Source organism: Mucor mucedo (genome assembly GCF_025094135.1).
Source record: "Mucor mucedo strain NRRL 3635 chromosome Unknown EV154scaffold_20, whole genome shotgun sequence".
NCBI lineage: Eukaryota > Fungi > Mucoromycota > Mucoromycetes > Mucorales > Mucoraceae > Mucor > Mucor mucedo.
In genome coordinates, this window is record NW_026252304.1 from 319,624 (window position 1) to 339,525 (window position 19,902).

General features: G+C 37.3%; 10 protein-coding genes across 10 annotated transcripts; 6 read left to right on the plus strand and 4 right to left on the minus strand.

Moving 5' to 3' along the window:
* Nucleotides 1-7: 7 nt before the first annotated feature.
* On the plus strand, nucleotides 8-1,460 carry EV154DRAFT_500018 (maintenance of telomere capping protein 1). The gene is made up of 2 exons (XM_051600548.1): nucleotides 8-572; nucleotides 643-1,460. The coding sequence occupies exons 1-2, from the start codon at nucleotides 89-91 to the stop codon at nucleotides 1,332-1,334; spliced, it is 1,176 nt and encodes a 391-aa protein (XP_051460466.1). The 5' UTR covers nucleotides 8-88; the 3' UTR covers nucleotides 1,335-1,460.
* A 378-nt stretch (nucleotides 1,461-1,838) lies between these two features.
* On the minus strand, nucleotides 1,839-2,812 carry EV154DRAFT_500020 (uncharacterized protein). Its single transcript, XM_051600549.1, has 2 exons — nucleotides 2,486-2,812; nucleotides 1,839-2,427 (listed from the first exon to the last, which is right to left on the minus strand). Exons 1-2 carry the CDS (start codon nucleotides 2,803-2,805, stop codon nucleotides 1,887-1,889), a joined length of 861 nt encoding a protein of 286 aa, XP_051460467.1. The 5' UTR covers nucleotides 2,806-2,812; the 3' UTR covers nucleotides 1,839-1,886.
* A 642-nt stretch (nucleotides 2,813-3,454) lies between these two features.
* Nucleotides 3,455-5,725, minus strand: EV154DRAFT_580989 (VTC domain-containing protein; the record flags this gene model as incomplete). Its single annotated transcript, XM_051606627.1, has 3 exons — nucleotides 3,455-3,684; nucleotides 3,741-5,487; nucleotides 5,515-5,725. 3 exons carry the CDS (start codon nucleotides 5,723-5,725, stop codon nucleotides 3,492-3,494), a joined length of 2,151 nt encoding a protein of 716 aa, XP_051460468.1. The 3' UTR covers nucleotides 3,455-3,491.
* Nucleotides 5,726-6,229: 504 nt separating this feature from the next.
* EV154DRAFT_500022 (Gryzun, putative trafficking through golgi-domain-containing protein) lies at nucleotides 6,230-10,919 on the minus strand. The gene is made up of 14 exons (XM_051600550.1): nucleotides 10,598-10,919; nucleotides 10,224-10,531; nucleotides 10,086-10,150; nucleotides 9,681-10,026; nucleotides 9,323-9,604; nucleotides 8,194-9,256; nucleotides 8,004-8,124; nucleotides 7,848-7,902; nucleotides 7,633-7,790; nucleotides 7,414-7,574; nucleotides 7,058-7,358; nucleotides 6,878-6,992; nucleotides 6,738-6,823; nucleotides 6,230-6,666 (listed from the first exon to the last, which is right to left on the minus strand). Exons 1-14 carry the CDS (start codon nucleotides 10,868-10,870, stop codon nucleotides 6,275-6,277), a joined length of 3,726 nt encoding a protein of 1,241 aa, XP_051460469.1. The 5' UTR covers nucleotides 10,871-10,919; the 3' UTR covers nucleotides 6,230-6,274.
* A 341-nt stretch (nucleotides 10,920-11,260) lies between these two features.
* Nucleotides 11,261-11,729, plus strand: EV154DRAFT_500027 (ACT domain-containing protein). The gene has a single exon (XM_051600551.1). It carries the CDS (start codon nucleotides 11,297-11,299, stop codon nucleotides 11,702-11,704), a length of 408 nt encoding a protein of 135 aa, XP_051460470.1. The 5' UTR covers nucleotides 11,261-11,296; the 3' UTR covers nucleotides 11,705-11,729.
* Nucleotides 11,730-12,589, plus strand: EV154DRAFT_500029 (Emopamil-binding protein). Its single transcript, XM_051600552.1, has 3 exons — nucleotides 11,730-12,110; nucleotides 12,173-12,382; nucleotides 12,439-12,589. Exons 1-3 carry the CDS (start codon nucleotides 11,760-11,762, stop codon nucleotides 12,511-12,513), a joined length of 636 nt encoding a protein of 211 aa, XP_051460471.1. The 5' UTR covers nucleotides 11,730-11,759; the 3' UTR covers nucleotides 12,514-12,589.
* A 68-nt stretch (nucleotides 12,590-12,657) lies between these two features.
* Nucleotides 12,658-13,167, minus strand: EV154DRAFT_415765 (eukaryotic translation initiation factor 1A, Y-chromosomal; the record flags this gene model as incomplete). The annotated part of the gene is made up of 2 exons (XM_051595694.1): nucleotides 12,658-13,025; nucleotides 13,089-13,167. Coding segments are annotated over 2 exons (447 nt in total), but the record flags the coding sequence as incomplete, so codon positions are not given.
* Nucleotides 13,168-13,421: 254 nt separating this feature from the next.
* Nucleotides 13,422-14,686, plus strand: EV154DRAFT_500031 (U11/U12 small nuclear ribonucleoprotein 35 kDa protein-like protein). Its single transcript, XM_051600553.1, has 4 exons — nucleotides 13,422-13,561; nucleotides 13,619-13,762; nucleotides 13,827-14,505; nucleotides 14,629-14,686. Exons 1-3 carry the CDS (start codon nucleotides 13,459-13,461, stop codon nucleotides 14,450-14,452), a joined length of 873 nt encoding a protein of 290 aa, XP_051460473.1. The 5' UTR covers nucleotides 13,422-13,458; the 3' UTR covers nucleotides 14,453-14,505; nucleotides 14,629-14,686.
* A 976-nt stretch (nucleotides 14,687-15,662) lies between these two features.
* EV154DRAFT_500033 (uncharacterized protein) lies at nucleotides 15,663-16,739 on the plus strand. The gene has a single exon (XM_051600554.1). The coding sequence runs from the start codon at nucleotides 15,676-15,678 to the stop codon at nucleotides 16,597-16,599; it is 924 nt and encodes a 307-aa protein (XP_051460474.1). The 5' UTR covers nucleotides 15,663-15,675; the 3' UTR covers nucleotides 16,600-16,739.
* Nucleotides 16,717-18,259, plus strand: EV154DRAFT_560825 (serine/threonine-protein phosphatase PP-Z1; the record flags this gene model as incomplete). The annotated part of the gene is made up of 4 exons (XM_051605630.1): nucleotides 16,717-17,151; nucleotides 17,223-17,306; nucleotides 17,390-18,111; nucleotides 18,181-18,259. The coding sequence occupies 4 exons, from the start codon at nucleotides 16,717-16,719 to the stop codon at nucleotides 18,257-18,259; spliced, it is 1,320 nt and encodes a 439-aa protein (XP_051460475.1).
* Between the last annotated feature and the right edge of the window lie 1,643 nt (nucleotides 18,260-19,902).

Genomic DNA, 19,902 nt, shown 5'->3' on the forward strand with positions numbered 1-19,902 from the left:
AGAACGCGTTACAATTAAATCTCAGATCAAGTTTTTTCTGTCCCTCCTCGACGGTAGAACCTCATTTTAACTTTTTACTTATAATCCAATGGCTGATAAAACTGAAAACAAAAGTAGTCTTTCAGAGGCTGAAGAGTTTTTGGAATCTTTGAATTTACCTGACTCTCAAAATCATGAAACAGATGAGAGCGGTGCTGGAGGCCCTGCCGACCCTAATGACATCATGTCCTTCCTTGATGAAATCTCTAATTACCCAACTGAGGAAACTGCCATTGAAAAAAAGGAGCCAGTTACTAATATCACACCCCAACAGGCTACAAAACCAGTGACTGCATCATCTTCTGAACCTAAAGAACAAAAAACAGACACATTAACACCACAAGAACAAGAGAATAACGATAACGGTTGGAAGTCATGGGGAAACAGTTTCTGGAGCCAAGCAAGTGCAGCTGTAAAGACCACCACTGATCAAATCAATCGTTCTGTTGGTTCTGATTCAGCATCTAAACTTTTGGAGAGCCGTGTAAAAACCTTGCAGAATCTTGTGAATAAAGAAAATATTGAAAAATTAGGTATTATCACTGTAACATTTTACGACCTTTTGTATTAAAAACGTTTTTTTTATAATACATATTTATGAAGGTACTGGATTAAAGAACTTGACAACAACATTTTTGGAAACAGTTGCACCTCCAATCTCTGAACACGAGCTGGTAGAGGTTTGGTTAGCTTACGACATGGTTGGATATACAGGATTGGAGGCGTTAGTGTACCGTGCATTTGCACGGGTCATGGAGCATACAGAGACAGGACAAGTCATTGTACGTAACCCAGACAGTGATGATAAAAAATCAGTGGATCCCTCCCATCGTGACTTAAACATGTGCGACTCATTGGTCGATGGTACAAAACTTGCAAAGGCTAATATTGATCACCTTATCAAACAACACTTTAAGCCTGCAGGCAGCGAAAAGAACGAATCCTATAATCCTCAATCTGGGGCTGTACCTGTCATCAACTGCCCTGTCTTTATGGCTATTCAACCCGTTAAAATAATTATGGCGCCTATCGATGAAGATGACACTGAAACTCACCAACTTTCATTTATTATTTTAATGGTCGATCCCACGCATAATCTTAAGTTCAAAACATATTCTCAGTCTTTATCTTTAAGTTGGTTAGATATTCCTTACGAAGAGAATGAGTGGGTAGAGGACAAGATGGTTGATATCATTCGCATGGCTGTTACTTCAATTGCTCAAGATTATGTTTGGACACGTATGTCTGGCGGCCCTCAAAGTGCTATTTCTGAGGAAAAGGTTCAAGAGGTTTAATGATCACAAAATAGTGTATTTGCACGCATCATCGAATATTTAGTGTTTAATTGTCGTAAAATAAAAAAGATTCATTTGGCGGTTTGAGTTTTTTGAGACTTTGAAAGGAAGCAATTTATCATTAAATAACACCTTAAATTATATATTGATGTTATCAAAATCTTACATGAAAATGTTGACGGCATTGGTTTTTTAAATCTACAAATTGCCTTTGATTAAGCCGTTGACTGTAAATAATGTCATTTTCATCTTCGAATCCTTAATAAAACCCGCGCGGAGCAATGTCAAAGTCGCATGTGAAAAGATTTTAAACGCATATATATCTATGGTTGCAAGTAAAAAAAAAAAAAAAAAAAAAGAATAGATTGAACAACAAAAATAAGTATGAGGAAGTCATTCTCTTTCTGCTATTAAAAGATGGCGAAAAACAAGTTCGTAGTTTATGTCAGAATAGGATAATTGATTGTTTAATTGATGAAAAGATTTGATTTTTTATTTTTTTGAAAAAAAACAAGCAATAGATAAAATACATCATCGAGCAATAGATCTGTTTTATATACTAAATAAACGGCGATAGTTTTTTCGCAGGCTGGCTATATACCTTGAGGTTTCAGAATTGCTCTCACTGTCTTTCAGAAAGTTTATTGGTTTTAGTGTTACTTGCAGGTTGTCTTTGCCAAATGCACCGTTTTTTGAAACAGGGATTTTATGATCAATAGTTAATTTGAACAAATCTTCATCTGTATGGTTCCAAGTGCCAGGTATACCACTTATAGCACAAACAGTGTTCTGTTTTTTTAAATCCATGAGTTCATTATGTGTAGGTATTTCACAATCGCAGAGAAAATCTGCATCATCTTCGGCCATCCATTTCATGTATTTATTCACACATCTTTTTTTCATTCTTTTTCTCAACCCTTTGGCATTTTGTTTCGTTATAACAGAATTCAGGGCATATTGTTGATTATAGTTGAACTGCTGCAATACAGTGGGTGCTCTGTCATCTCCAGAGTTATTGTTTTCGGGGACAGAAAGTAGAACTGCGATCATTTTCCATATGTCTTGTTTATTATCAATAATTTGACCAAAAAACCTAATAAAAAGAACGGCATTAATTTTTCAATTATTGCATCAAAGCGGAACTTGATTACCTTCTACAGCCCACACATACAAATGTTCCATCTTTTAACGAATTTTTCGATTTAAAAGATAATGGATAATAAGATGTTGTAAATGACTGATGGCATATGGAGCAGTTTAAGGCATTATGATCAGAAGTTATAAGCTGGCTTTGAAGCAAAAACGAATCCTGCTGATGGTAATTTTCGATGTTTTGAAACGTTACATTGTGTGATATCCATCTTGTACTTTGGTTATACAATACAGTACATGTATACCCTGCGTATACTGCTTTAGGATATTGGTATTTTCCAGACCGCACTGTTGTTTGAATTAATTGTTTAATAGACATATTATTAAATAAAATGAATAAGAATAAATTCTTTAAATAATTCAAAGGGTCATTATATATAGTGACAGGCTTTAATGATAGATCAGCTGTATTTGATTGTAATAAAAAAAGAAGGAGTGGGGGGATGAAGCAGCTAGTTACATCAGTAATCAATAAATAGGAGGTATCCAGTGTGATCGGTCATGTGGAAATAAGTCAAACGACTTTGATTGCAAAAATAAGTTTGGGAGATAGCATTTTTTTTTTACAAGCACATCATTTTGGATAAATATATACGGGTCGATTGCAAACACTTGGCTAACGATGATTATTGATATCGATAAAAGCAGTAATAAAGGATACTTGAATATATTCGCTTTTTAAGAGTTCAAAGGACCCTGCAGAATCGACGCATGTTTGACGATTAAAGTTCTTGGAAGCTATATTTAATTCTATGTCGCAATGTTAAAGTCATTCTGTTTCTGTAGAACTATCTTTCTACCCGTTTTGGTAATTTTGAATATCCATCGTTAGTAAATGTCATGATCTGATGTTATCCTTGATTGGTTAAGGACGTGATTTGAAGCATTTTACCAATTATACAACAGTAATTTTAATTCCTGCTCGTTTAATAAAGAATGATAAATATTTGGTTTGAAAATATACAGGTTCTAATTTTTTATTTATTCTGTGATGGAATTATTATACTATTTAGTTGTGTTGGTAACGGCAATCTCATTTGATGAAAATATCAAGGGAACCCTGAGGTAAAAGTTGATACCTAAAGCTGTGACAAGAAGGACACATAAAACAGCTGGGCCTACAATGTCTTCCATATTTGCAAAGGAGCGGCCTGTTCTCATTTGATATGCTCTTAATTGAAATCTTATCAAAGAATAACTTTACGAAATAATGATTAATAAAATAGGGCCGCCTATGATAATGATAGTACTTACAATGAAATGATGGATGATATGATAATGAAAAAAGCGCCTACAAGTCTGGATATTCTATCACCGTAGTTCAATAGATTTAAAGAAATAGTCAACAGTAAAGCACAGAAGTGTAACCATGACATAAAGGTACGTTCGTTGGCAAAAAATGCCTTGGGGTCCAGCTTGAATCCACTCTTTCTCCTCCTTAATAAGTCTGAATCCGTCTTTTTTACACCATCCGAAAACCTATTGACGGACCAAAATCTCGAGATTAGATCCATTGATTTCTTATCTTTGGCGGGTGGAATTGGATTGTTTGATAGATTGATGGCTAAGTATGGGATATTAGATTTTTGCTTGCTATTTGTACGTGAACGGAAAGGGGAGAATAATTTGTCAAATTGTTGATATCTTCCTGCTGACTCTTCTTGTTTTGTATAGATTGGTTCATCCATTGTATCATAAGCAACTGATCTTCGATGACGTCCGTTGAACAAGGGCTTGAAACTTTGTGATCTTGAAAGTCCTACATTAGCTGTAAACGGTTTTCTGATATCTTGATGAAGAGCTTCTAACCAATATGGCTTTGTAGACACTTGGTTTTGAAACAGCTGGCTTGCACCATGTATGTATTTAGAGAATCGAGGCACTTCATGAACTAAATGACTGTCCAATAAATCAGAGAGCCATACTGGGATTGTTTGACCCAAATGGCTTTGTATCTTTGTTTCTAAAATGGCGTAAGGAAATCGCAATATATCTGTGTCCTTCAATTTACGAAATGGATGGTCTATACCAACATCCATCCTTCTCCAGTTATGTTCTCCATTAGGAAGCTGACGTCTTGCTGTACCATCCAAGTGATCTTCACGAATGAAGCTCAAATTAGAGTCTAGACTGATTCTTAAACGTTGATCACCAGGAAACTGAAATGCGGTACGGTTATAAAAGACACGGCACATAGGTTTAAGCCCTTTCTGTTTGATGGATTCTTGAATACCTTGACATACGAAGTGTTTGTCTTCAATAGACAACTGTTCCAATTTCCCCTTCTTCTCCAGATCCTTTTTGAAGTCGTCAGCTGAATAAGAACCATCAACGAAAGCATTGACCTGATTTTCCTTTAGTCTAAATCTGTCTTTTACAGATTTATCATCCAGCCACGCAGCATGATGGGTTTTCCTTTCAACATACACGTCGTCATTGAGCTCGTTGCTTTGACCATACCATCGGATTCGAATCGCCTCTGCACCTTTACTCCTTTCAAGTCTTTCTTGATATAATTCGAAATCCTCATTGTCATAATATACACTTGAAACAGCGGCATCTGTGTATTCATATTCTTTCTTTTGATTGAAGACATGCACAGGAAGATGCAAAAGTATCATTGCCTTTACCTCTGTAATATGATCCGGATGAATCCAATATTTGTTTGTAGCTCTTTCAAATGCAGTTTGATCGCCGCCTTGACCATACGCACTTGTTGATCTTGCATTTCCGGAAAGTCGACATATATCATGCATTTTCGAGATACGAACGATCAAGACATCGAAACGTTGTTTATCTAATGGGTAAGCCTCCAACATGGGACCATAGTATTTGGACTTCAAGTCACCGCCCACAAGCCATTTATCGTGTTTTTTGACGATTTTATCGAATCCGGATAGATTGAGTTCATGAAATTTGGCAAGGTCATCAACGTCAATGAGGATTTCGGCCAAACTGTCAGCTACAGAGTCGTAAGTGGTAGGTTCAATGGTTGTCAAGTCTTTATATTCTTTGAGGACCGAGTCACAATAGTCGGTGCGAGTCAGTAAATCTTGTAGTCGTATTTCAACAAATTTGTACACTTTGGCTAATTCGGCCTCGATGAGAGTGATAAAGTCGGACTTATCTTTCTCGGACCATACCTCTTGCTTTAACTTAATTTTGAGAGCATCGTATTGAATATAAGAACTTCTCCAAGGCTCTTTTGTTTTTGAATTGATTTCGGCTCCAAATTTCATTCTTAAAAGGAAAAATAATAAAAGTCAGCAAACGTTGGGTGGCAGAAAATCAATGTATCGAACCTGTAATTTTGACAAAAAAAAAAAGAAAAAAAAAGTCTATTCTCTCGAATTAAAAGATGTATGTAAAGAAAAAGTATTATCTTGGTCTGATAACAGTCTATAGCAGAGTGATCGTAGCAAACAAACACGTAAAATTCTATTTAAAATTTGGCTATTTTTGTATCATGTTCTCGAAAAGATCCAAAGCTAAAAACTCAGTATCAAATAATCCTCCGTTACCTGTCTGAAAATAGGACAAATGAAATGTCACGTTTTACAGTGAGTTTATTTGATTGCCAACAGTCTTTTCAGAACAAGGAAGACAGGTTGGCTCCAATAAAAACCACCGGATAGACTAGTGCCTTCCCTAGGTCTCCCCCCCCCCCAAAGAGTTATATATTCGTATGGAACAAGTCACGACTCATTTTAATTGAATGTATTAAGCTCAATTGTATAAGAAAATCCGTTGTAAATAACAAATTATGCTCTTTTTCCTTTTTCCTTTTATTAAAATTTTCGCTTTGCATTGACAAAGGCCAAAATGGGCATGTTTGGTTCGGACAGATTCGACTGCCTTGGCTGTAAATCGTTGTCTAGGGCAATGGACACGCCACTGCCCACAATTTCCACAGGTACTTCTTTTTCAGGGCCTTGTTGTTGAGAGGCCATGACTTTAAGTCGAGGCAGCTTTACTTTGCCAGCCAATAAGGGATAGCAAGTATACTGGTAAGCTATTCTAGAAAGAGGTAAAACACGGCTCTTGAGTTGTTTATAACCTGAGAAAACAAACGCTTCACTGAGCTCGACAGAGGCTGTGTATTCAGCTAAATATTCCGTAGGGTTGTAAATCGTGAATGAAAGCGTAAACGGTTCTCCTAGGTAAATTTCAGAAGGAGTTTCTGTACATTTTTTTTTATAAATGAATGAGTGGCTAGAACAAAATTGTTGAGGAAAAAATGGATGAAGTTACCTGCTAAAACCACAAGACCTTGTTTTTGAAATTGAATGGAAGGTAAACGGATAAGTGATTTATAGTATTTATCGTCGATCCCGGATCTATGTTGAATAAATTAGCAAAATATAGGTATGTTTAACAAGTTCACTTTTTACCTCTTCCAATTTATTTCGATCGTACCAGCAGGAATAGCGGATGGTGTTTCTGTAATATCTGTTGTGGTTAGTCTAAATAGATAATTTGCATTGTACACATGTCCCGTTTTCCATTCTATATATAAAATAAAAAGTGAGCAAAAAGGTGTTTGATCAATGAACAAATGTTGTTTTTTTTACGTTGATTATCAAAATCATCCATGCTTGAAATCAAAGACAGCGACGTATGTTGATTTAAAGTATCATCTTTTTGCAGTTGAACATTTTTTATATCTAAATCCCAAGTTGAGAAACATCGGATGGCTGCCACCATAAGCCATCTCTCTGATTTTTCGAGGTCAGGTGAAATGGAAGGCTCAAGTTTTTCGCTTTGGGCACATAGTTCAAAGCTGGCATCAAACGGTGTGATAAAAGGAATACGAAGTGACTCTGTTTTTTCCACAGGCAAAGAAGCATCTTTACCAACAATAGAATATTTTACCTATGCGAGTACCATTGTCAGCATATAGTATCCTTTTTGGTCTTTTGATACTTACGGTGATATTAATTAATCGGGAACCTGTTACATTTCCACCGTGAAGATAAATAGATTTAGTAACAGACTGTCCGGGTTCAATTCTACCAACACTTGTTTCTTTAATAGCACCAATATCTTCATTATCATCCTCCATGGTAAAAGCGATATAGTCCTCTAAAACTAACAAAACAAATTAATATCTGAATGGATGGTAATATTATTGTCTTGTAGATCGAACCTGCTCCTTCAGAATATTTTATTTCTGCACATAATGTTGCTTCCACAGGTTCTGTTTCTGAGCTAGTCATGACCACATCGAGCTTGAAAAGTTCGTCTAGTAATGCAGGTGCAGCATGATCAAATTTGAGATCTATACTTGGAGGCTTTTGCATGATACTATTGTGCAAGATGTTGAGTTTGTGAAAGGGGACAGTAAAAAAAGGCTATACTTACTTAGCAGATGATAGGTACCCACGACCTTCGATAATTTTAAATACAGGATGTTGATCTTTTTTTTTTTTTTTTTTTTTTTTTTTTTTTTTTTTTTTTTTTTTTTTGAAAAGATCGTCAACAACCGTTTTGAGCATATGTCTTTTTTTTTTTCTTTACCTGCTGCAACTTCAAGCCATTTTCTTCGTGTGACGGGTTGATCTTCTGAATTTTTATCGAGTGCATAATTAAGTTCTACTTGCCAATGTGGTGAAATGAGGTTGAGGGAGACGGCCATAATCTAAACCATAAAAAAGATTATATCAGTAAGTTGCAACAAGGTCCATGATCCGTGATATAACGGACATACCTTGAGCTCGCCACAATCACGAGGGATGACAGATCCTTGTAATACTTTGGTCTGATTTTTGCAAACGCGTAAATCAGACTCGGCCGAAAACCAATTTATATAATCCCCTTCTTCTGTGATTTGTGTTAATTTGTTGGAGAAATCCATCCACTCAATAGATTTATGTTCGGTCTCTACACCACTGTCCTTCAAGACAACGTTATATTGAGGATCATTGAACATAATTTTGACGGTATTGAAGCGAAATGGTGTTGGAGGAGACGATTTATCTGTTTTGAGTGTGATTTGATATTCGACAGGAGCTCCTACAAAGTTGGTGGGCTTCTTGATTTGAACATGACAAGAAATAAAAGCATTGATTTGATCCATTTGAATCACGAGTGGTGGATGATCTTCCATATTGGCAGCAGGATGTACGGTCAATACATCAAATAATTCCTTTTGTATATCTATACGTTTATTCTCTGCCATGGGTAGATTATCCGACAAGAGCTCCACCAAACATTCAATCGCTTTTTCCCATGATCCCAATTCTTTAGCACATCGCAACGACCATCGCAAGATGGAAGTCAAAACCATATCCCATTTTTCCTTACGATACGTCTTTCCAATGCGTTCGAAAAACTTGATTGCCATTTCAAATTTACCCGTCTCGTAATAAGTTCCCGCAATTTCCGCTGCCAAGTAAAGTGTCATACGTCCATTTCGATATCGCTTAAATTGTTCGTAACTCTTGGTTAATAACTCGATCGTTAAACTGGAATGATCAACTGATTTCTCGGCGTTAAAAATTGGTGATGTTGGGGTTGCATCGGCTCTTTCAAGCTCGAGGAATCGGCGTCGACGTTCGGCACAACACATGGCTGCCAAATGGTAGTAAAAACCTGGATGCTGAAGAATCGCACCGGGGTTACAGCCACTAGAGCTGGTGATACCTCCTGGTGCGTTACCTAATAGAGGGCTGCCGGGTGTGCCGCTTGCTGAAGTTAAATAAGCGGTAGGGACAGGAACTTTATAACCTGCATGAATGGCCGCATCAATAACATCTGCGAAAATTCGATACCTTTTACAAATGAAATAAAAAAATGAATGAGATATGAGATATTTTACACATATAGAGAATACTCACTGTTGAGATAGCCAAGCCCAATATTCAAATGTTTGCTCGCCCATACCCCATGTAGGAGAATACGATTGAAACATGTGTAAATGACCGTTCAATTGGCCCAAAGCAGCAGTTGGATCATTCATGTAAAGATAAAATTTACAGATCTTGACACTGATGCAATCCGCTAAAGTACGGGCTTCTTTCCATCTCTTTCCATGTACTTGTAAATTAACATGCCCCATTGTAATGGAAGATGTGGGTGCCAGCATATCTGAAATAACATTGTATGCAGCTTCATAAGACCTAAAACGGTCTTTCTTTTTAGCTTTTTCTTTTTTCACTCTATAAAGATCTCCAAACAGAAAATAAAAAAACTTACTTGAGAGCTCCATCAATCTCTTGTTTCACCTCTTGAAAAAATGCCGCTTTAAAGTCATATCTAAGCATCCAACCTGTGATGGATAATGGTTGAGGGTCGGTAGATGATAAGTCTGGCATGACACGAGGTACCATGGAAGGTGATGGCAATTTGGATTTCTTTTTACGGATTTTCTTCAAACGGTTATTGTAAAATTGAATAGCGGGTTCGTATAATGCTCGATAAAGATTGTTCACAAAGTCCTGAAGTTCGGTAGATGTACCTGGAGCTACTGTAAAGAAGGAGGTTTTGACATCAAGTCCACATTGCTTTCGAATCGAAGATAATCTTTCTTCTGTTGCTTGATCTTTAATAAGAGGTTTAGTTTGTTTTGCATCGTTAGTGGGTGAGTGTGATCATATCTACCTGAATATCTTTGCTTTAAAATAATCACCGCGGCAAATTTGATGCCTTTCTCTTGAAAGTATTTACTAATATAAAGAGAACAATGAGTACAATACAAAAATAAAAAATTGAGAGTAGGGACTGGATCCATGTTTTTACCGTCTTAAGTTGATTTCGACAGATAAATTATGGTCGTGCTCTCTTTCGGCAGGATCAAAGAGAACTTGAGAAGCTAAAGGGCCCGTCTCTCGTTTAGGTCGAGGTGTACTTCCAGGTTCGGACTGCCACTCCCACAAGTCATAAAAGCCAACCATGACGCTGGGGGAGTAAAGGTGCTTTTTCACCCAAAGCGGTGACATGACACCATCAGGATATAACGGTGAATCAGGCGATAAAGGTGATAAATTAGAATGAGGTGGTGGCAAGTTGGGTGATAATGCTTGTTGTTTCTGAGGTAATACATAGTCCTACAGGAATAAAGTTATGTATCAGATATACGCGTTTTGTTATAAGGAATGAAAAAAGGGTCTTACCTTGGAAACAGTAATGACTCTAAAAGGAGGGGCATGACTGGTGGAAATGTAACGGGTTGCTTCATACAAAGTGTATTCAGGTTTACTTGTAAAGATGCTTAGCAAAGCATTGGCAAGTCCTGATCTTGAAGTGGCGTCTCTTCGAGATGGTGAGCCCGTAGTTTCTGTGGGTTCAACATCGACAAGTAGATTAGTTTCATCTGTGTTTGCTAAACCGTATAAAGCTAAAACAGGAACAGGGTGAAGCAAATATTCGGGCGGGTATGAATACATTGACACTTTATTATTATTGTTATTAATGCTTTGGTATAATAGATAAACGATACAAGCTTTTATATAATATATTTTTTTTGGTGTAAATTCAAAGTGACTGATTGAATTTGGGCTGACCTGGTTGAATTGAGCATGTGATTGGCTGATGAGCTGATTCTGCTTTATAAACAAGCTTATAACAACATTTTTGTATGGTTAGAAACACAAAATGGTGACAGATATATTGTGTGGTTGTCAGAATACGTTTTGTAAAGCGACATGCTACTGTAAGGTTGAGAGTGGATATTACCATTTCGGTTCATGTTACGCAAACGCTATTGTGTCATTAAACTTTTTACGTAAAAGAAAGTCAAACTCGGAGCATTTATAAAAGACATTGATTTTTTTTATTTTTTTTTGTGATTTGGGAATTAGTTTACTTTGCAAATGGCGACCATTCAAATCAAGTTTCTGCCCGAGTGTTTTACTATATACCAATATGAACGTCAACATGAAGTTTCAGCCGAGATTCTGAAGGCACCATGGTATACTATTTCCAAAACCAAATCTGAGCTGTCAATTATTCTGCCCAGTGAGTATAGCATAAGCGATCCAGCTATAGCGACAGAGGATGGTTGGCGTATGTTTCAAGTCGATGCGCAAATGGATTTTGCACTTGTGGGTATTTTAGCTAGAATTGTGTCTCCCCTGAAAGATGAACAGATTCCTGTATTTGTCGTTAGCACGTATGATACAGATTATATCATGGTCAAGGAGGACAAATTAACACAAGCTATCAAGGTCCTGAATGAACAACCGAATATCGTTGTGAAACCAGGAGAGTCTGTTCTTTGAACTCCCCACCTCATACTTTCCTTCTTTTTTTTTTTTTTTTCTTGTAAAATAAATAATGTCGCATCCTTATTATCCTACAACACTCGACATTCCTAATTATGTGCCTAATCAACGATCGACGCTCCAACTATTAGTGACAGCAGGAGTATTGATGACTTGTTTGATGGCAGCATGTATAACTACAGGTACTGCCTTTTCCAAAAAGACTACTTCAGTGAGTCGGTTTACTTGGTTTTGTGTGTCTGGCATATTGCATTTAGGATTCGAATCATATTGGTTATGGCATCGACATACACTTGCAGGACAAAGTGACGTATTGGCTGAACTTTGGAAAGAATATGCTCATGGCGATTCACGGTATTTATCAGCAGATGAATTATTACTGACGCTGGAAGTCATGACGGTGGTGAGTATTATAGACACTTGTGTGCATAGAGCACTGGATGGATGCTAACAGAAATTGTCTAGTTTGTATGGGGACCACTTTGTATGTTGACAGGTTGGTTTATTTTGCGTGGATCTAATAAACAGTACTTCTTTCAATTGGTTGCATCCTTATGCCACATATTTTCTTGCTCGTTGTATTTTTTGATGGATTTACCACAAGCTGTGCACTGTGATCCCAGCCCGATTTACTTTTACATATACTTTATTGCATTTAATAGCCCTTGGATTATTGTGAGTTGACATAATCATACCGAGGACTGCCATAGACTCATTTATTTTAACAATAGGTGCCCTTGATGTTGGTGTACCAAAGTTATCAGCATATAGATGAAGCTTTCAAGACAAAGACCAAGATACAATAATACCGTGTGTTTTTTTATTGTTTTTTTTTTATTCATTTGTTTTGTATAAATAAAATTCTAGTCTTTTTTTTTTTTTCGAATAGAGGTAAAAAAAAAAAAAATCAACATATAAAAAATGTTTGGTGTACAATGCGTTTAAATCTATCAAGAGAATAAAAAAGTTAATAAGAGTATAATAAAGAGTAATATAAAGCTTACATCATCAATATCAAAATCGAATTCAACTTCGTCGTCTTCTTCACCACCAAAGTTGTTATCGGTTTCGTTAATCTTGGCGGTATCGGGTAATTCACCGTATGACTTCAATTGTCTGGCTTCATCAGGGTTGTAACGTTGAATGACATCGGCCTTTTCATCTTGGAAATCACGCAAGGACAATAAGACAATATCACCCTGGTTAATCCAAACCTTCTTACGTAATTTACCACGAATAAGTGCTAGACGTTTAACACCATCGAAACATTGAGCTTCGACACGACCGTTACCCAACATCTTGAGAACTTGAGCATATTCTATATATATTTTTTGTCAATGAGAGGATCCTCAATATTTTTTTTTAAAAAAAATAATCTAACCTTGGCCTTCTTCCTTGAAGACAAGTTCACGCTTATCGTTTTCAGTGTCGTTCTTTCCTCTTCTTCTGGATTTACCACCCTATAAATTAAAAAAATGCTTGTTTAATCTACATGGGTCGAGCATTCACTATTCATTCAATACAGTACTTTTCCCTTATTTTTAACCATTGTTTAGACTAGAGAGAGAAGGAAAAAAAATATTTCAAAAAATTGCTCGTATTAAAACTGCGGCCCCGTACTTCTCTCACACGCACACACTCCAACGGGATCCTCTGCCCACATCATAAAAACTTACAAGAAAAAACTTCACGTGGCTTATACTTTTTTTTTTTATACCCGACACATTTTTTTTTTATTATTAGTTTTTCATATGTGGTATTCCAAAGAATATGATCCTATACAAGTGGGTTCTATTGACGGTACAGATATTCATCCGCATGATGCTGCTATTGCTAGAGCCACTCGTTCCACCTGTAAGTTGTTTTCTATCATCATTTTTCTGTTTTATTGTTTACACCCCCCAAAAATAGATAGACCACCCAAGCATTTAAAGACCGATTTCAATTGCACTCTTTTTATCAGTCGATTGAATTTCGATACAACAGAGCTAACTCTCAAGCCCTTCTTTGAAAAGTACGGTACTGTAACCACGGTCGAACTTATCCGTAATAATGGTAACCGTTGTCTTTTTTTTTATCTTATCAAAAATTTTCTTATTAACAACATTTGCAATCAAAGTAACTGGTTTATCACAAGGCTATGCATTCATCACTTTTGCAGATACAGCATCATGTCGTGAAGCCTACAAATACGCACACGAAACTGTTTTAGATGACCACGTAATTCTTGTAGACTATGAAAGGAGCCGTACTATGCGTAATTGGATACCCAGGAGACTGGGTGGTGGGTATGGTGGAAAGAAAGAAAGTGGTCAATTAAGATTTGGTGCCAGAGATAGACCCTTTCGAGATCCATATGGGAAACTTCGGATTGATTATGATCAGAAGCGGTCTGACAATTGGAGAACCACAACAGATGGCTCAAATGAACATCGTGGAGACAGCAAAAATTGTAAAGAAAGAGATAATGAACATCACATAGGTAAAGACAGTGAACGTCACAGAGAGGTTAGACCAAGTGAGCATCGCAGAGAAAGATCAAGTGAACGTCGCAGAGAAAGATCAAGCGAGAGACGCAGAGAAAGATCAAGTGAGCGTCGCAGAGAAAGATCAAGTGAGCGTCGCAGAGAAAGATCAAGTGAGCGCAGCAGAGAGGGACCAAGTAAAAGATCAAGTGAGCATAGACGACAGAGCGACCGAGGATCTCCCGAACATAAAAAGAAACGCACTGATCGTTATCGTTAAAACTCCACAAATGACAGAAAAGAAACTAATGAAACCTTTAATAATAAAAAGAACTAAAACAAAAAAAATTATCAAATAATTAATTCTCTTTTTCCTTAACAATGAACAATCAAAGATATGCTGAAATAAGACCACCGCCGATTATTGCCAATAGTTTTGAAGGATGGACGACTTACCAGCATCAAAACAACAAGGGCATCATGCCCGAACAAGAAGACTTTAAAGAGGCAGATGATAGGAGTTTTAGTAGTCGATCTTCGTCAATAGACAGTTCGCCATCTATAGATCATAACCGAAGAAGGAGTAGTATTCAGATAGGCAATCAAGTATCTGAATTACTCGATCAAGAGAATGTTAAGCACGCTGTAGAAGTCCTCCAAGAGGCATTGGAGTATTTAAACATGGCCCAAGAAAAAATCGATCAAGACGATGGTTCACAGATCACTGGAATTTATTCCAAAATCATTAAATCCTTGTGTGATCCCAATATATCCAAAATAGTTGATGAATTCACTCCCAAAGAAGAAGGAAATTCAAATATCTACAATTCTGTCTTATGGCGTCTGTTTACTAAAGTAGTGGAAACGGGACATACGTTACAGGTAAGTCTCTTTTTACATTTAATTGTAAGAATACAGGCTGATTCTTCTCTTTTTGAAAAGACGGATGCCCACTTATCAGTGGTGAGTGCGCTGGTAGATAAAGGCTATGTGTCACTCGCTTTACAAGCCATGTATACGCTAAGAAGGAAGGCATGGGATACCAAATGTTACCGTACTGCCGTGTTACTTCATTTGATGCAGGACCCCAAGCAAATCATGGAAGCACAAAAACTACTTTTGGAATACGGCAAACCGTATTTAGACATTGCTAACCCAACCGCACCCAACGATTTACCTCCTCTTCGCATCAAGATGCCATTGATGGAATCCGTTACCGAGACGGACCAATTCAGACTTTGGATGTTTTATCAAGCTGCACAATCTAGATACAATACGCACTGGGCACGCGAAAAAGAAGTTTATGAAACAAAACGAATATATAGTTTGGATGTATTGACACAGCCAGAGTACAACAGCCCGTTTGATTGGGCTTTTGCACAATTGAATATCGAGACGGAAAAGTTCATGATGGATCGACAGAGTACAGAGAATGACAACACCATGATTTACGTGGCTATGATGAACCAACAGTATGAATATGGCTGGCAAGTGTATAAAGCGATGGAAGATGCAGTGAATGAATCCACACCTTGCGTTGTGATGCAATTGTGCTGGGTTGCATTTAATCAAATACCTATTGTGGATGTCTCCTATCGTACGGATTGGGAAACCAGGGCATGGTCTGTCTATTCTCGCTTTATGTGCTCTGAATATCTTCACCCAGAACAACCGGAGGCACCTAGTTTTATTCATGATATATTGTGTATAGCAGCACACACACCAGAAGTAGCTACCGATAAAAAGGCAAGATATACAAAGACAATGAGCGTTTACCAATTGTTGGTTAGATTAAATTTTGATAAACTCTTGTGTGACAATCGTGTGCTAGAACCGTTACTTTGTACTTTTTTACTGGAGTGTAAAGGAACACCTACACATATTGTCGATATCTGCAAGGAAGCATTTGAAATACGGAAAAGAAAACGAGCCTTTCAGCATGAAATACATCCAAAGGTGCCCTTTTCGCTGATATGGGGATATCTTATTTTGTGCCTAAAGGCAGGTGATGAAATACACTTGCCGAGTGTTTTGATGGATATTATGGAATACCTGAATGCCAATATAAAAGTGCCATCTACTTTATTAGCACCAGTACAGAAATTTCATGACAAATATATTTGTCAGCAAAACACATGTTATTTTGACCAATACATGTTTAAACATATTGAATATACAGAGAATTTGGAGGATAGAGATACGCCCGAAGACATGAATGAATATGGCATTCTGTGTCTACCTTCACCGCTTATTCACCATACCAATATACAGGAGCCTGAAGAACCCACCATAGCCGAGGCAGTCATGATGGGACCAGGACGAGACGAAATCATATCAGATAGGCAAATGTATCATTCCAGCAACAAGGCAAAAGCTCTAATTAGACATGTATGTAATACACTTACAGATCGTCAAGCATCATTATAGGCTTTTTTTCCCACGTGATCCAACCCTATTGTAACAGAAGAAACTTGTATTTCTTCTCACCCTTTTTTTCTTTTTCTTTTTTTCTTTCTTTTCTCTCTTTTTTTTTTGATATAAACAATGGGTAACGTTCCTTCCAAAAAGAGAAAAGATAATAGACCAAGTATAGTGAGAGACGTCCCTGACAATGAACAGTCGATTGCGACCGCCACTTCAGTTAATTCTATTCTTGTCAATGCCAGCATTCAAAGAAATAAAGCACCTGCGAATATTACCACAGCACAAAATACGTTTAAGAATACTACGGGTAACGGAGGTGCTATTTCTCCTCCTTATAGCCCCACCAGTGATAGTAACCAGCTTACATTTACTTCGCAAAATCAATTAACGGCCACCTCGATCCGTTCGATTGGCTGGAACTTGGATATCGATGAGTGTATTAGTCGCTTATTGGATGTAGGAGTGAAAAACAAGGTGCCGAAATCTATTTGCTTTCGAAATTCAGAGATTGTAGCTATTTGTCGAGCAGCACAAGAATTATTTCTCAGTCAGCCCGTAAGTGCGGTTATTAGTAGGACGCATGTGTTTCAAGTATAAGTAATAACTCCCTTCTGTTTGATAAATAGAGTTTAATTGAATTGAACCCACCCGTCAAGATTCTCGGTGATATACATGGCCAGTATCATGATTTAATTCGACTATTTGAAATGGTAAAAACATAATTCGTGTAATTATCACAGCAACAAAAGGGAATAGGGGGAGACTATTGCTAAAAAACCATTCTTCTTTTTAGGGTGGCTTTCCTCCTGATTCCAATTATTTATTTCTGGGTGATTATGTCGACAGGGGAAAGCAAAGTTTAGAAACCATACTCTTGTTATTCTGCTTTAAAATCAAGTATCCCGAAAATTTTTTCTTGTTGCGAGGAAACCACGAATGCGCTAATGTGACACGAGTTTATGGTTTCTATGACGAATGTAAAAGAAGAACAAATACAAAGGTTTGGAAAACATTTGTCGATGTGTTTAATACATTGCCTATTGCTGCTCTGGTGGCCGGTAAGATCTTTTGTGTTCATGGTGGCTTGTCTCCCTCTTTGCATAGCATGGATGATGTACGTAACATCATGCGCCCTACTGACGTGCCTGAATATGGTCTCCTCAATGATTTGCTCTGGTCGGATCCCAGTGATACCTCCATAGAATGGGAAGATAATGAACGAGGGGTTTCTTATTGCTTTGGTAAAAAGATCGTCAATGAATTCTTGGCCAAGCATGATTTAGATTTGGTCTGTCGAGCTCATATGGTTGTCGAAGATGGTTATCAGTTCTTTAACGAACGTACTTTGGTTACCGTATTTAGTGCTCCTAATTATTGCGGTGAATTCGATAATTTTGGTGCTATCATGAGTATCAATGAAGAATTGCTGTGTAGTTTTGAATTGTTGGCTCCTATGGAACATCCATCTGCTGCCAAAGTACAGGAAGCTCATAAAAACAAGGGAAGACGGCCAAGGTAGTAAAAAAACATATCTCCTTTTTCATTACTTTGTCTTGTTATCTTACTTTTTTTTTATATAAATAGTCCTCCTATGATTGATCCTCCAGCTGCGCCTGAATTGAAAGAAGATCCACCAGCCATTGTTGTACAATCACCTGCATAAAATGAAATCATCTTATACCTTTTTGGATCATAAACTACGTAAGGTCCCCCACATGGCGTTTTCATTGTTATTAAACTTATCTCCCCCCATCTCCCTTTTTTCTTGAATTATCCTGTTTTTTAACACACGAGCTCAACTTATATATGTATTATTTTTGTAAGAGAGTGATGTTCTCTTTTATGTAACCATTACTAGAAGCATCATATTTATATGCGTTCGGGGTTTGTATATTATTGCATAAAACAAGCATCCAGCCAAACCCCCCATACACACACACTCTTCTCCTCCCAGACTTTTATACTAATCAATAAGTTTATTAAGCTTTGCTGTCAATGGTTCTTATAAAAACTCCGTCTCCTTTTTTTTTTCGCTTGCAAATTTAAGAAATTTGCAAACCACTGACAGCACGAATCGAGCATCAGGGGGGAAACTAGTTTGATAATAATGGCCTGATTTTTGTCATCACATGCCTACATATGTTGACTTACGTAACTACACTTACACAGTAAAGTAGTTGTCTGTGCATCCTATGTGTTTTGTAACATTGCTGCCTGCAGTAGTGATTACAAACAATGGAATGTTATTTGCATAGAGTAATTGAGTGATACCAACACAAATGATATAAAATGATATATGTTTAGATTGATAAAAACCCTGAAGATAAATAAAATTGTATTCAAAGGTTATAAAGATGATTGATTGTTAAGAGAGTTTTGTTATTACAGCAGGGAGCCGCAAACGTAAAAACTATAAGTTTTTGTGAGGGCCAGAGGCATGGGCTTAACTTTACGATATAGAAGAAGACTTCTCCTCATTTCGTCTCTGGCGTCTTCTAATGATCTCTTCTGTGACATCCTCTTCGTCTTGTGTAAGAGCATGAACTCTTTTGGAGACATTGCGGAGCTCATTTTGTACAGACCAATAAACATAGGCCTCTCTACTCTCTAGGACCTACTCCGGCTTAGACAAAAAATCGCTTGTAGAAAACTTAGACTATAATTACCTCGAAGTTTGTTGATCGGACATCTTTCGCGAAACGAATCAGCGCATTATTCGCTTCACTGGGTCGGAAATGCGTGATGTCGTCAATGAGTTTTCTAAAAAGCTTGTCTGCTGTTTCCTTGGAACTTGTTTGTGAGCTTTTGTAAAAGCCAACGACGTCAAAACTTTGGGAACAGCTGCTTTCTTTCAGATATTTCATACTCTGTGGTCAAATAAGGAGATAAAAGGGCGAAATGTAATTAATTTCCTGTCACCTTCTTAATTTATTTTGTTTAGCTTACCAAGAAAAAAAAAGTCATTGAGGATGATGCTATCTGATGCTGAATCCAATAAACCGTATCTGTCAGGCAGCAAATCCCCAAGTATTCGAGGCTAATAAAGATATTAATCCTCTAGAACTCACAACATTTTTTCTTACGTACCAGTAGCCATTGATTCGTGCTGCTGTATCGGAATCAGAATCAGAATCTTGGCTATCATGAATGGTATACAGACGGAGAAAATCGCCCAAACTGACCAAATGCTGGCAGTAACGGGGGTCGTTTCACGAGCAAGGATGCTTGTTGATCCAGAAGAAGAATTCTCCTCTTCCTACTTTTGGCGCCCTCGGATAATCTCATCTCATACGAGGGCATAAAGTC

Excerpts from the sequence above, each read along its gene's own strand:
- EV154DRAFT_500018 (XM_051600548.1), top strand. The coding sequence starts at position 89 with ATGGCTGATAAAACTGAAAACAAAAGTAGTCTTTCAGAGGCTGAAGAG. Across the intron at positions 573-642 it reads AGAAAATATTGAAAAATTAG|GTACTGGATTAAAGAACTTG; the intron begins GTATTATCACTG and ends ATATTTATGAAG.
- EV154DRAFT_500020 (XM_051600549.1), bottom strand. The coding sequence starts at position 2,805 with ATGTCTATTAAACAATTAATTCAAACAACAGTGCGGTCTGGAAAATAC. Across the intron at positions 2,428-2,485 it reads GTATGTGTGGGCTGTAGAAG|GTTTTTTGGTCAAATTATTG; the intron begins GTAATCAAGTTC and ends TCTTTTTATTAG.
- EV154DRAFT_500022 (XM_051600550.1), bottom strand. The coding sequence starts at position 10,870 with ATGTATTCATACCCGCCCGAATATTTGCTTCACCCTGTTCCTGTTTTA. Across the intron at positions 7,791-7,847 it reads GGGTACCTATCATCTGCTAA|TATCATGCAAAAGCCTCCAA; the intron begins GTAAGTATAGCC and ends CTTGCACAATAG. Across the intron at positions 6,993-7,057 it reads GGATGATTTTGATAATCAAC|AATGGAAAACGGGACATGTG; the intron begins GTAAAAAAAACA and ends TTTTATATATAG.
- EV154DRAFT_500027 (XM_051600551.1), top strand. The coding sequence starts at position 11,297 with ATGGCGACCATTCAAATCAAGTTTCTGCCCGAGTGTTTTACTATATAC.
- EV154DRAFT_500029 (XM_051600552.1), top strand. The coding sequence starts at position 11,760 with ATGTCGCATCCTTATTATCCTACAACACTCGACATTCCTAATTATGTG. Across the intron at positions 12,111-12,172 it reads CGCTGGAAGTCATGACGGTG|TTTGTATGGGGACCACTTTG; the intron begins GTGAGTATTATA and ends GAAATTGTCTAG. Across the intron at positions 12,383-12,438 it reads TTAATAGCCCTTGGATTATT|GTGCCCTTGATGTTGGTGTA; the intron begins GTGAGTTGACAT and ends TTTTAACAATAG.
- EV154DRAFT_500031 (XM_051600553.1), top strand. The coding sequence starts at position 13,459 with ATGTGGTATTCCAAAGAATATGATCCTATACAAGTGGGTTCTATTGAC. Across the intron at positions 13,562-13,618 it reads TAGAGCCACTCGTTCCACCT|ATAGACCACCCAAGCATTTA; the intron begins GTAAGTTGTTTT and ends CCCCAAAAATAG. Across the intron at positions 13,763-13,826 it reads CGAACTTATCCGTAATAATG|TAACTGGTTTATCACAAGGC; the intron begins GTAACCGTTGTC and ends TTGCAATCAAAG.
- EV154DRAFT_500033 (XM_051600554.1), top strand. The coding sequence starts at position 15,676 with ATGGAAGATGCAGTGAATGAATCCACACCTTGCGTTGTGATGCAATTG.